Source organism: Heloderma suspectum, chromosome 2 (assembly GCF_057233095.1).
Source record: "Heloderma suspectum isolate Gila_16-S chromosome 2, 16-S_ref, whole genome shotgun sequence".
NCBI classification, from domain to species: domain Eukaryota; kingdom Metazoa; phylum Chordata; class Lepidosauria; order Squamata; family Helodermatidae; genus Heloderma; species Heloderma suspectum.
This window is the reverse complement of record NC_139459.1, coordinates 27,412,982-27,425,828: the sequence shown is the minus strand read 5'-3', so window position 1 is coordinate 27,425,828 and position 12,847 is coordinate 27,412,982. Positions and strand designations below refer to the sequence as shown.

Here is a 12,847-nt window from a genome sequence, read left to right as displayed (position 1 = left end):
CATTTCTACCAAAACTAGAGAGTAACGTTTTCCCTAAAATAGATGACAATGATGCTTGGAGATGGAAAAAGAATGCAAACCAGTAAGACAACATTCCCTTGAAACATGAGCTATGGAGCTATTCTCCTGTAGCTGCAGGCATGGGGTCACAGTGTCATATATAAAAACCCAGGTTTCCAGCTACACAATCAGGCATTGCATTCTGACCTCTGGAAATGTGAGTCAGAGATCATGGCCTCATTGAAAGTGCAGACTGTGGGTCAGCACCATTCTTTGCAGATAGCTACAGAGCAAGCTCAGAAATAATCACACCATGTTCCTGGGAGGGTAATTCCCATATTACCATGATGGTGCTTCATCATCTATTATCGCATGAAAGTAATAGGGCTTAAGGATGGCATTATTGGAGCATCTGGCTGCATGAAATGGGCTAAGAACAAAGCACTGCTGAAAGAGAGTGAAGCCTTGGGAACAGCAAGGTAAAGGTGAGCAGCATCCTAGCAGTCACACCTAGGGGTACAATTGCCTTGAACCTAAATGAGTGGAAATTGGAAGGAACCAGATTTCAGGTAAACATTAGGAGAAACTTCCCAAAGGCAAGAGCTGTTTGACAGTGGAACAGGGTGCCTCGGAACATGGTGACCTTTGCTGAAGGTGTTTATGCAGAGTCTGGGCAGCCATCCGTCAGGGATCCTGTAGTTGCAAGATTCCTGCACTGAGCAGGGAGTTGGACTAGATGACCCCCAAAGTACCCTCCACTTTTGGATTTCTATGATTGCATGAATGTTACACTGTCAGAATTTGACAAGAGGCACCAAAATAACTCTTTGGAACCCCCACTGGGCAAGCAGATGGATGGCATATGGGGGACCTTGCTCCAAGTGCTTTGGTCCCAGGGATTACAGTAATCATTTGCCATATGCTTTCTCTCATCTACCAAGAAAGGTCACAGCCACATTTCCCTCTTTTTAAAATGTATATTATTGGATTTATTTGTAAGGTGTTTTAGAAGTAAGCCACAGCAACAGCAAAAACCACCAACTCCAAATAAAACACATCAACAGGTATTTATCGTTGTGAGTTTGTTGTCCCATTACTGTGACTGGGTCTGCTGAGGCTGTTCACCTGGCTTGGCAAATTCACCTTCAGGGGTGGGATCTGGGACAAAGGCTTGGGAGATTGTGTGAAGAAGACACAGAAGACTGCAACGGACAAAGATGAGCAGAAAAAACTGTGAGTAGGGATGGAGGAGAAATTAATTTGATCTGAATTTTTATACACATTTGGTCCATTTGCACCTCCTGAACCTATCTGTGAGTCAGAACAGACCCAACACTGAAATCCATACTTTTTAGAATTTTGCAGTGCAGGTTGCAATTCAAGAAATGTGCAGAATATGCATATATTAAGGAAAATGTGCACAAAAATGTGTATATTAGGGAAAAGTACACATGAAAATGCATTGTCCAAGGGGTTGGAAGAAGCAGTGTGAAAACACGGGAAGGTTACAAATGGAAGACATTGTTGTCTGGACCCCTATAAAATTCCATGAAGGAAGCAGGGCAATTGCACAAAAAAACCTCTTGTCTGGAAGCACCCCTTGTGGAAGTGTTGCCTTTCCTTGTAGCATTTTTTTTACTGAGTTTTGTTTATATTAAATACTGCCTCTGATACTGAGGGTAACATAACCATCATGAGCAGTATCCATTGAAAGCCTTATCCTTCATGAATTTGTCCAATGAAATTTGACTTGTCTAATTAAAGCCATCTAAGTTGGCGACTCTACACATAGACATCACCAGATGGTCAATATCGAAATCAGATTGATTATGTACTTTGCAGCCAAAGATGGAGAAGCTCTATACAGTCAGTAAAAACAAGACCTGGAGCTGAGTATGGCTCAGATCATGAGCTTCTTATTGCAAAATTTTGGCTTAAATTGAAGAACGTAGGGAAAACCACTAAACCATTCAGGTATGACCTAAATAATATCCCTTATGAATATACAGTGGAGGTGACAAATAGATTTAAGGGATTAGACCTGATAGACAGAGTGCCTGAGGAACTATGGACGGAGGTCCGTAACATTATTCAGGAGGCAGCAATGAAATCCATCCCAAAGAAAAAGAAATGCAAGAAAGCAAAGTGGCTGTCTGATGAGGCTTTACATGTAGCTGAGGAAAGAAGGGAAGTGAAAAGCAAGGGAGAAAGGGGAAGATATATCCAACTGAATGCAGAGTTCCAGAGAATAGCAAGGAGAGACAAGAAGGCCTTCTTAAATGAACAATGCAAAGAAATCGAGGAAAACAATAGAATGGGAAAGACTAGAGATCTTTTCAAGAAAATTGGAGATATCGAGGGAACGTTTTGTGCAAAGATGGGCATGATAAAGGACAAAGAAGGCAGGGACCTAACAGAAGCAGATGAGATTAAGAAGAGGTGAAAAGAATACACAGAAGAACTATACAAGAAAGATCTTAATGTCCTTGATAGCCATGATAGTGCAGTCACTGAACTTGAGCCGGACATCCTAGAGAGTGAAGTCAAGTGGGCCTTAGGGAGCATTAGTAACAACAAAGCTAGCGGAGATGACAGTATTCCAGCCGAGCTATTTAAAATCCTAAAAGATGATGATGTTAAAGTGCTGCACTCAATATGCCAACAAATTTGGAACACTCAACAGTGGCCACAAGACTGGAAAAGGTCAGTTTACATTCCAATTCCAAAGAAGGGCAACGCCAAAGAGTGCTCCAACTACCGCACAATTGCGCTCATTTCACATGCCAGCAAGGTTATGTTCAAAATCCTACAAGCTAGGCTTCAGTAGCATGTGAACCGAGAACTACGGGAAGTACAAGCTGGGTTTCGAAGAGGCAGAGGAACTAGAGATCAAATCGCCAACATTCGCTGGATCGTGGAGAAAGAAAGAGAATTCCAGAAAAACATCTATTTCTGCTTCATTGACTACGCTAAAGCCTTTGATTGTGTGGATCACAACAAACTCTGGCAAATTCTTAAAGAGATGGGAGTACCAGACCACCTTACCTGTCTCCTGAGAAACCTGTACGAGGGACAAGAAGCAACAGTAAGAACTAGAGATGGAACAACCGATTGGTTCAAAATTGGGAAAGGAGTACGACAAGGCTGCATATTGTCACCCTGCTTATTTAACTTATATGCAGAGTACATCATGAGAAATGCCGGGTTGGATGAATCAGAGGTCGGAATTAAGATTGCTGGGAGAATTATCAACAACCTCCGATATGCAGATGATACCACCCTAATGGCAGAAAGCGATGAGGATCTAAAGAGCCTCTTGTGGAGGGTGAAAGTGGAGAGTGCAAAAGCTGATTTGAAACTCAACATTAAAAAAACTATGATCATGGCATCTGGCCCCATCACTTCCTGGCATATAGAAGGGGAAGAAATGGAAGCAGTGACAGATTTTATTTTCTTGGGCTCCAAGATCACCGCAGACGGTGACTGTAGCCATGAAATTAAAAGACGCTTGCTCCTTGGGAGGAAAGCTATGGCAAACCTAGACAGCATAGTAAGAAGCAAAGACATCATCTTGCCGACAAAGGTCCGCATAATCAAAGCTATGGTTTTCCCAGTAGTAACGTATGGCTGTGAGAGCTGGACTATAAGGAAGGCTGAGCGCCAAAGAATTGATGCTTTCGAACTGTGGTGCTGGAGAAGACTCTTACGAGTCCCCTGGACTGCAAGGAGGTCAGATCAGTCAATCCTAAAGAAAATCAACCCTGACTGCTCCTTGGAAGGACAGATCCTGAAGCTGAAGCTCAAATAGTTTGGCCACCTAGTGCGAAGAGAAAACTCACTGGTAAAGACCCTGATGTTGGGAAGGACTGAAGGCAAAAGGAGAAAGGGACGGCAGAGGATGAGATGGCTAGATAGCATCACCGATGCAATGAATATGAACTTGAGCACGCTCCGGGAGAGAGCGGAGGACAGGAAGGCCTGGCGTGCTATGGTCCATGGGGTCATGAAAAGTCGGACACGACTTAACGACTGAACAACAACAAGTTGGTGGCCATCATTACACTATGTGGTAGTTTAACTCCCTCGTTTAACTCTGCAGTCTCCGAAGAAAGACTCCTTTTTATCTGGTTATCTCCCTAACCACTTCCTCCACACCATGCATTATTTTATACACTTCTATCATGTCCCTCTTACTAATCTTTGTTCCATGCCAAAAAGCTCCATATTTGCAACCTTTCCTCACAGGCAAGTTACTCCAACCCCTCGATCAATTTGGTTGCCACTTCCCACTTTTTTTCTAGTTCTACAATATCTTTTTTGAGATGCGGTGCACAGAACTGTACACAAGTGTGGTCGCACCATAGATCTGAGTGGGATAATGAAGGATCCTGAATAAATTATATTTAACACCAGAATTCACTAGACCTAAATAACCTTACTGGTTTATATCCAGCTGTGTTTCAAAAGCCTCAAGGAACGGTGATTTTGAAACAGCATTGCTGAATGTTTTCCATTGTCCACCTATTTGTAAACCTAAGATATTGTTGCAGGCATCCTCTTTGGCTCTGCACACTGCACTCCCGCCCTTGCTGCTCTCTAGGCTTTGTGTATTAATAGTAGACAAACACATCTCAGTGGCCACTCCCAGGCTGTGCACCTCCCTGCGGAGGGAAACTAGACCTCTTTATTCAAGCAGGCCTTTGGTGTGTAAGCAGGTCTGTTGGGTTTGCTGCTGCTTTTATTCTCCTATTGTGTTTTTAATTGTTTTAATGCATTTGTTTTGTTTTTGCTTTAATCAAGTTTTATTAATGACTGTAAGCTGGCTTGACTGTCAGTTTTCTTGGCAGAAAGGCAGGGTACAAATCAAATCAATCAATCTTTATTAATGGTTATTGATGGCTGTGACTACTCCAAGCCACTGCATTTTTGGTCACATCCTGCCTATCTGGGTAGGGTCTGACAGAAACAGCTTTCCAGTTTTTAATCAGGCTAAAAGAGAAACAACTTGAGTTTTATAAACTCACCTCCCCATGTTCCACTGCTTGAAGACTCTCCCTCACCTGCCCGAGGCTGGCTCACTTCCAGTATTGGAGTCAGGCTGAGGAGGGGGGGAATGAAAGCTGCAGAGTGGCTGGGTGACCAGCCAGATGGGCGATTAATAAATTTAATAAATAATAATAAACATGGGGAGGTACAGCAGAGAGGAGGCAGGTTTTGTTCCCATTCCCAGTATGCTCTATTCAGTGATAAAAGTGGACCCCCAACCCCATTTTATAGTTGAACCAGCAAGCGTGTGTTTAGCAAGCACACACATATCTGGTGTGGCCCTTTGTCTCCTCTGCAAGCTAAGAAAAAACAACTTTAGCTTAAGTGGTGACTCTCTGTTGTCCACTGCTGATGAGAGCTCCGCTGCTGCCTGATGCCACAAAGCCCACCAGGGCTCACCTTCATAAAGCCCTGGGTTCCGTCCCTAACTGATGTGGGACGGGACCCATCAGAGACCACATTGCTGAGGAACCCTGCTAACCCGAATCCAACCCCAGTAAGCTGTCTTATCAAGAAATATGTTCCTGAGTGAGATCTTCTCACTAAGGAACTCCAAGGTCTCTTGGAACTGTTTGAAAGCCACCGGAATACAGTGAACACCCCACTGCCCCCTCCCCACCCCAAAATGGCTTCTGGCTCAAAGGGATGTCTAACAAAATCAACTTTTGTGTACATTTCAGTTACAAAAAGGGATGGGGTGAACAGTTGGAAGCGTTAGAAAGGAATGTAGGAGACCATCATTGCCAAGAAAACATTGAAGATTTTTGGAGGAGGGGGGGACACATGAAAGGAAAGGTTATCTTTAATAATAATAATATTAATAATATTGTTGGATTTTATAGTTATACAGAGAAGTTGAGAAGATTCTAAGCCTATTTTAAGCCACTGCATATCTATTCAATACAAGGCACAACACTCCAAGCACTACTTATGTAGCAAACCTTTTTGGAATTTGTAGGCAGGGTGTGTAAAATCCTAATCTCCCTGTTTTATTTTTTGAGAGGGGAGGAAAGGGCTAGATGTGGCTAAAATATTCTCCAATGGACAGTGATATACACAATGCCAAGCTGAAAAATGTGCCAAAATTACAGATATGAAATAAAGCAGGTGGGAAAAAACTGAGCGTAATGGTATGACCTAACTCCGAAAAAAGTTTCCTTTCATTGGTGCATTCCCGACATAGTTACTAGACATGAGAGAATCCTGACAGTCAAGGGCCTTTGTGCAGAGTACAAGGCTTTGCACTCTCATATGCAAATATATTACAGTTAGGGTGGCCACTGACGCATCACCAAAAAAGAGGACAAAAGAGGGCACATGTTTGCATAAAATTTAAATACGCTAATTTTTATATAGCAATGCTAATTTGGAAATATTTGCTATAATTTAAATAGAAATACAGTACGTCTCACCATAGGGGGGGAAGACTATGACCAGGTGACCAGTCTGCTGTCCCGGTAGCAACTATAGATAGGCAACAATCTTTATCTTTAAACAACATTTGGATGGGACAGCCTTTCGAATAGAGGATACCTTCAAATAGAGGATTATCCTCTGTAAAGTAGGGCACACTGCAGCACTGATTTGGGCATCATGGGAGCAGTTGCGACTGGGGCCAGTAAGTCTCAAGGAAGAGCATAAGCAGGAGAATGCGTTGGAGGGTGGGTTTTTTGTTCTGATTTTTGCTTCAGTGCTGTTGTTACCACAAGTAGGAACACTTTCTGTTTATGTCAGGGGTGTAGAACCTTAGGCCTGGGGGCCAAATCTGGCCCACCTAGGGTCCCAAACTGGTCCTCCGGGACTCTGCAGATTGACAATCCCTCTCCCCCAACCACCAATTATTTGGTGGCTTCCTGGCCTTTGTGCAGTTTTCCCCCCATTCTAAAAGGTTGACATTCCTCTCTCCTAAGGCTTAGTTACTGGCAGTACGAGCTTTAAGAGAAAAGATGCTGGTATTTTTGGCTCCGCCCATTTGCCTTTGGCTCCATCCACAGCTGGAATGTGGCCCCCAAGTGTTTCTCCAAAATGGAATTTAGCCCTTTGGCTGAAAGAGGTTCACTACATCTGGTCTATGTGGATTGTAAGCAGGATCGCTCAGCAAGTTGGCGTAGAAAGGCATGAGGTTATTCTATAAGAGGGTGGCAGGGAGAATATTTCTCTTTAAACTACTGATGCACTGTGGTCAGGAAAGCACAGTGGTTACGGTAGTGGCGCAGGGTTATCAATTCGGAATCCTCATCTCACAGCTTCAAAATGATCATTGTTTGTTCAGCATTATGACAGCAGTCCTGAACGTAATAGTGTACACCAGTTCATATCAGAGGCCTCTATTTTTCCCCATTTAGGGCTAACAGCAGTTTCAGGTTTTAGACTGGGAAAAGAGCATACAGAGAGGGTTAACACCTTCTTCCCTTCCAGGTGTTTGTTGTTCCTCTGTGAACAGAGTTGACTACACGTACAATTCCACGTGCACAGGCTGTTTCAGCATCCCAAATGGCGCATGCAACTTCTGCATATGTAGGCCTTTCAAATGAAGAACAATTGCCAGGAGGTTGGCACTGGGGACAGCAGGTGTGATCCCACTCCCCTGCATGCATTCCGTGTATGTGCATCCAGAAGGGTACTATGGATGCACATAGTAGAAAAGGGCTACTACGTATAGCTCCTTTTTGTTGCTGTTAGGGACATGGCAGTAACCAAGCTGACTGTGAATGTACGAAGAGCGCTGCCGGATCTGATCAAAAGGCCCAGCAGTCTGTTTTCCAGAGCAGCCAACCAGATGCATCCCGGAAGTCCACGAGCAGGACATGAAAGGAACAGCACTTCTCCCATCCTTGCTCCCACAAGCAACTGGCACTCAGAGCCAAACTACAGGTTCCATCAAACATTGCCCTTATGCACTGCCCTCCAAAAGAGGAAATACAACAGAAAAAAAGAGGATGCCCGTTTGCATAAAACTTACTTATGCTAATTTATATGTAGAACTGCACATTTATAATTTCTACAGTGTAACTAGAAATACATCTCACATCTCATCTTTTAAAAGTTGGTTAAATAACCCAGCATACATCAATTAAATAACCAAACTACCCATTGCGAGAGTTTATTCTATACACCAGTTATGCTTAGGAATGGGCGAAGGAGCGATGTTCAAGACCACTAGGATTTTCCAAACTTTGTCCTGCCCGGTTCCCATTCGCATTTGTGATCACTGCTCACTCTGCACAAATGGGAAACCTGCGCAAATTGAGCTGCACTTGAACGGGGCATTTGTGCAAGTTTCCCTAAATTTGTGCAAATCTCCTAATTTGTGCAACTTTTCTCCATAGGCTAAAGTGGGGCTGATTCAGTCTACAGAGAAAGTTTGCACAAATTAGGAAATCTGCACAAATTGAACTGGGAATCAGGAATGAGATGAACATGAGCACGTGTTTGACAACTTGCAAATATTTTCAGTGAACACGTGCAAAAACAAAATTCTCATACATCTCTAGTTATGCTCAGAATATTTATTCTGTCCTGAATTTCATCTTGATCAGTTTTAGTGCATGACTCTACTTGTTTAGTTCCAATATTATGAGACATAAAAAGATAACTCTATTCATTTTCTCCACACTTTGCATCTTTAAAAAATAAATAAATAAACCTCTGTTTTTGTCCCCTCTCTTAATCACCTTTTCTTCTAAGCCAGAAAGCCCTAAAAGTTGTAGCCTTTCCTCTTAAGGGAGGTTCTGCGGCCCTCTGGTAATTTGGGTTGACCTTTTCTAAAAGGATTAGGATAATAGCAGTTTAAGGGTGCAATCCTATGTATGTTTAGGCAGAAAAAAGGCCTACAATGCTGGCTGGGGAATGCTGGGAGTTGAAGGCTAGCTGGGGCATGCTGGGAGTTGTAGGCCTTTTTTCTGTCTAAACATGCATAGGATTACACCGTAAGGAAGCTTATACCAGGTCAGACTAATTGTCCATGCAATCCACTATTGTTACTCTGACAGGCAGCAACTCTCCAAGACTGCAGGCAGACAGGGCTCTTTCCCACCATCTGCTTCTTGATCATTTAAAAAAATATATATAGATATTCCATTTATTTTTATCTTTATGTCAGATATTATGCATATTTCCATTATACAGTCTTTCATATTATTATTCCATTCAACTGAGAATACTTTTTGTTGATCGTTTTAACTGGAAACGTCAGGGACTATACCTGTGACATTCTGGGTTGGATCCAGAATCTGTCTTCTACGAGAGGATGGACTCCACTTGCATAAGGTCCCTCTACTTGGCTTTTGGGGATCTCCCTCCCTCACACACTACAGTTCACCCCATTCAGCAGGGTCTCCTAACTCTCTGACCTGGTTCGCATGAAACAAGAGGCCACCTTGGGGGAATTTCCCCATGGGGGTGATTGTTGCAGTGGCAGCTGCAATTCTGAATATTCGAGCCGCAGTGGGGATGTGCCATAGATTGGCATTACATGCAAACCCAGTGAACATAAGTTGTTGGGGTGGTTGACAAGCCACCCTAAAACCACCCAGAACCCATGGGTGGTTTTAGGGTTGCAGGTGGCTTGTCAAGCACCCCAACAACCCACCCTTGCCAGGTTTGCACATAACAAGATACACTGCTTAAAAATTCAAAATGGCAGCTGCCATTGCAACAACAAAACCCCACAGGGAAATTCCTTCATGGTGGCTTCTCATTACATGTGAACTGGGCCTCTGTGTAGCGCTTTCAAAGGACTGGTGGGGCTGCTATGGGAAGGAGGGAGCGGTGAAGTCCACTTCTATCGGCACAGTTGATCCAGCATAAATCTGGATCCAACCATCTATATATAAAGCAAGTCATAGAATCATAGAATAGTAGGGTTGGAAGGGGCCTACAAGACCATCGAGTCTAACCCCCTGCTCAATGCTAGAATCTAAGTCAAAACAACCCTGACAGATGGCTGTCCAGCTTCATCCTTTGCCACTGAGCCATTGCCCTTCCCTGCATATATGAAGGGTTTTATTCTTGGACCCTTTCCTAATAATCTCTACCATGGATTATGGAATCAGAAATCTCTCCCATGGATTATGGAATCAAAACACCATATATCTGGATTCTTTAATGCACTTGCTTGTAAGGGCTGTGTTTTTTCACTAACAAATTTACACACAAACAAAATGAATCTAAAATTTAACAGCAATAGCAGTGAAAGAAAGACAGACAGACAGACAGACAGACAGACAGACAACTGTACCTGTTACTAAGCTGGATACAATGAGAGGCAAAACCAACATTTGCAACATTCTCATTAAGAGTTCACCAGGGAAGGAAAAGTACTTCACTTCTCGGTAGCTGAAGTGGTACGACCGGAGACCAAATCCAAGGATGATACCTGAGGAGAAAGGAAAACCATGAAACTTTCTTCTTAAGCAAAAATGTATAATTTACATGGGTTCTGGGCAGCTGTAACTGAATAGTGGGCTCACTGAAATACTAAGCATATAATTTACATGACAAAGTTGAATCAGTTTTATATCAGTTGAACTGTCATGGCTTCCAGCAAAGAATCCTGGGAGGTGAAGCAGCTGAACACTCCCTGTTAAAGAATCCTAAAACTACAGTTCCCAGAGTTCCCCAGAGACAGGGAATGACGACCATTACACCAGTTTGTCTGTGGCATAAACATGCCCTGAGTTCATTTGCATAGGTCTTGCTCCGAAGAGGAACCTTCACATAAACTTTTATTTTCTTCTGCTAACTTAATTTGCACTTGAACAGTCAGTCATTGAGGGCCAGTGCACATGACTGCCCTGCTTACGGAAGTGTGGATTTCTTTTCTGGCCTGCCATGGTGGCTTTTCCTTCCCATGGTGAATGGGTCATCTGGGTTGTGCACCACAAGGAGACGTTGACATTTTGCAAATCAGTGTGGCTGCCACAAGCAGGGTGGTCCTGTGCACCAGGCCTGAGATCCCCAAGGCCATGCATGTGCCAAATCTATAGCTTGCTTCTGTTTTGCTCCAAGGCAAGAGGAACGGCTGTGGAAGGAGTGATCTTACTTTTAAACTGGAAGGCTGCATGATGTTTAATGAGCTTCCGTCGTGCATTAAAAATGTGGTTGTTCAGGCAGGCATTTGGGGTGGGTTAGGGTATTTTAGAAAATGTTTTTATTGTAGAATTTTATTGTTTTAAACTGTTTTATTGTATACTGTAAATCGCCCAGAGTGGCTGGGTGACCAGCCAGATGGGCGATTAATAAATTTAATAATAAAATAATAAATAAAATAAATGATGTGCAACAACTATATGCTAACCATAGTGTGCGTTAGTTTACAAATATACGCAGAAGTCGGTCATACTGAGCTCAATGGGGCTTACTCCCAGATAAGTGAGTATATTGCAGCCTAAGTTCTCAAGTCTGCTAAATATGCCAAAGTGGGTAGAATCTTAGCACAGAGCCGAAGATGCTGTATTGCCAAGCCCACAGCTTGGTATGCTTCAGACAGTATCCAAGCATGGCACTGGTATGCAGAAAGAGTCAGAGTCAGGACCTGAAGGCTTCTTTTTCACATGTTATGGCATTTTCCTACATGAAAATAGTTTGTGTGCAAGAAAGGGCCTCTAACTCATCTGAAGGTGCCAGATGCTGCTGGATGCAGAAGCATCCTTTGCCTCTTTTGCTACAGTCTCCCCACACAGTGCACCTTTCTGGTGCCTTCCTGAACTCTGCATTGAAGTACAGGGCCGAAGAACACAGAGCAGGCACATCAGGCTGTGCGTCTTCTTGTCAGTATTGAAAATGCTTTGGCTTGTACAGCTGTGTGTGGCTTGCAGCTACAAGACTGTGCCCATAGTATGTAAGATTGGAAAGAGGTATTATTTGTTTTCTGTATTAAGATAATTTATATGCCAACCCTTAACTGCAGCCTTCCCCAACCTGGTGTCCTCCAGAAGTGTTGGACTACAACTCCCACAATCCTCAGACAGCATTGGACTGCAACTCTTGTAAGAGTTGTAGTCCATCACATCTGGAGGGCAGCAGGTTGGGGAAGGCTCTTCTACTGCGGTTGCAATGGGGTAGGGTTTACATTCCCCTCGCCCTAAAATCAAACAAACAATAAACCACTGAAACATTAAACAGAGACAAGTACCACAGATAAAAGCATCTTGCCCAGGAGAGCTGTCCACTAAAAATTCTTCAGTCCAGTAAGCTAAAAGCCTTCCAGAAGAGAAATGCCCTAACAAGGGGACAAAAATTAATAATAAAATAAAATCAAGAGGGAGGGGACGAGATGGATGTTCTATGGCAGTGAGTTCCAGAGTGTGGGTATGGTCCCAGAAAAGACTCTCTTCCACATCCTAACCAGTTGTGTCTCCACCGCCATTGGGACATAGAGTAAAGCCTTCCCTGCAGATCTTAAAAAGCAGACACATTTGGTAAGAAGGAGAAAGTTGGTATTTGGGGCCCAAATCATTTAGGGTTAAAGATAGAACAGAACATTTCAGAAATGGTGCTTTGAATGCCTTTTAGTCTACAATCCGTCACTTCTGAATGTGGCCAATGCAGTAACAGAAAAAACAGAAGAGATACATTTTTAATTCAAACATCTTTAATTATTGTGGTCAGTTAGGTTGTTTCATGTGATTTATAAGCAAAAAAATAAAAAAAAATCAAATACCATTCTTAAGCCTTATCCACATGTATATTTTTATTATTTGATGATAGGCATGGCATGGCATGGCATGGCATGGCACGGGCACCTGGTTGGGTCTGGGAGCCCAATGGACTCCCCCCCCCCACTCACGCCTCCGGGCCC

The 12,847-nt window shown here is 43.2% G+C and overlaps 1 protein-coding gene across 1 annotated transcript in view; it reads right to left on the bottom strand.

Moving 5' to 3' along the window:
* Positions 1-12,847, bottom strand: part of SLC1A3 (solute carrier family 1 member 3) — a 69,191-nt gene that overhangs the window by 28,988 nt on the left and 27,356 nt on the right. Inside the window, exon 2 of the mRNA XM_084832052.1 lies at positions 10,286-10,423. Within this exon, the coding sequence (XP_084688178.1) occupies positions 10,286-10,423 (138 nt within the window). The remainder of the gene's footprint in view (positions 1-10,285; positions 10,424-12,847) is intronic.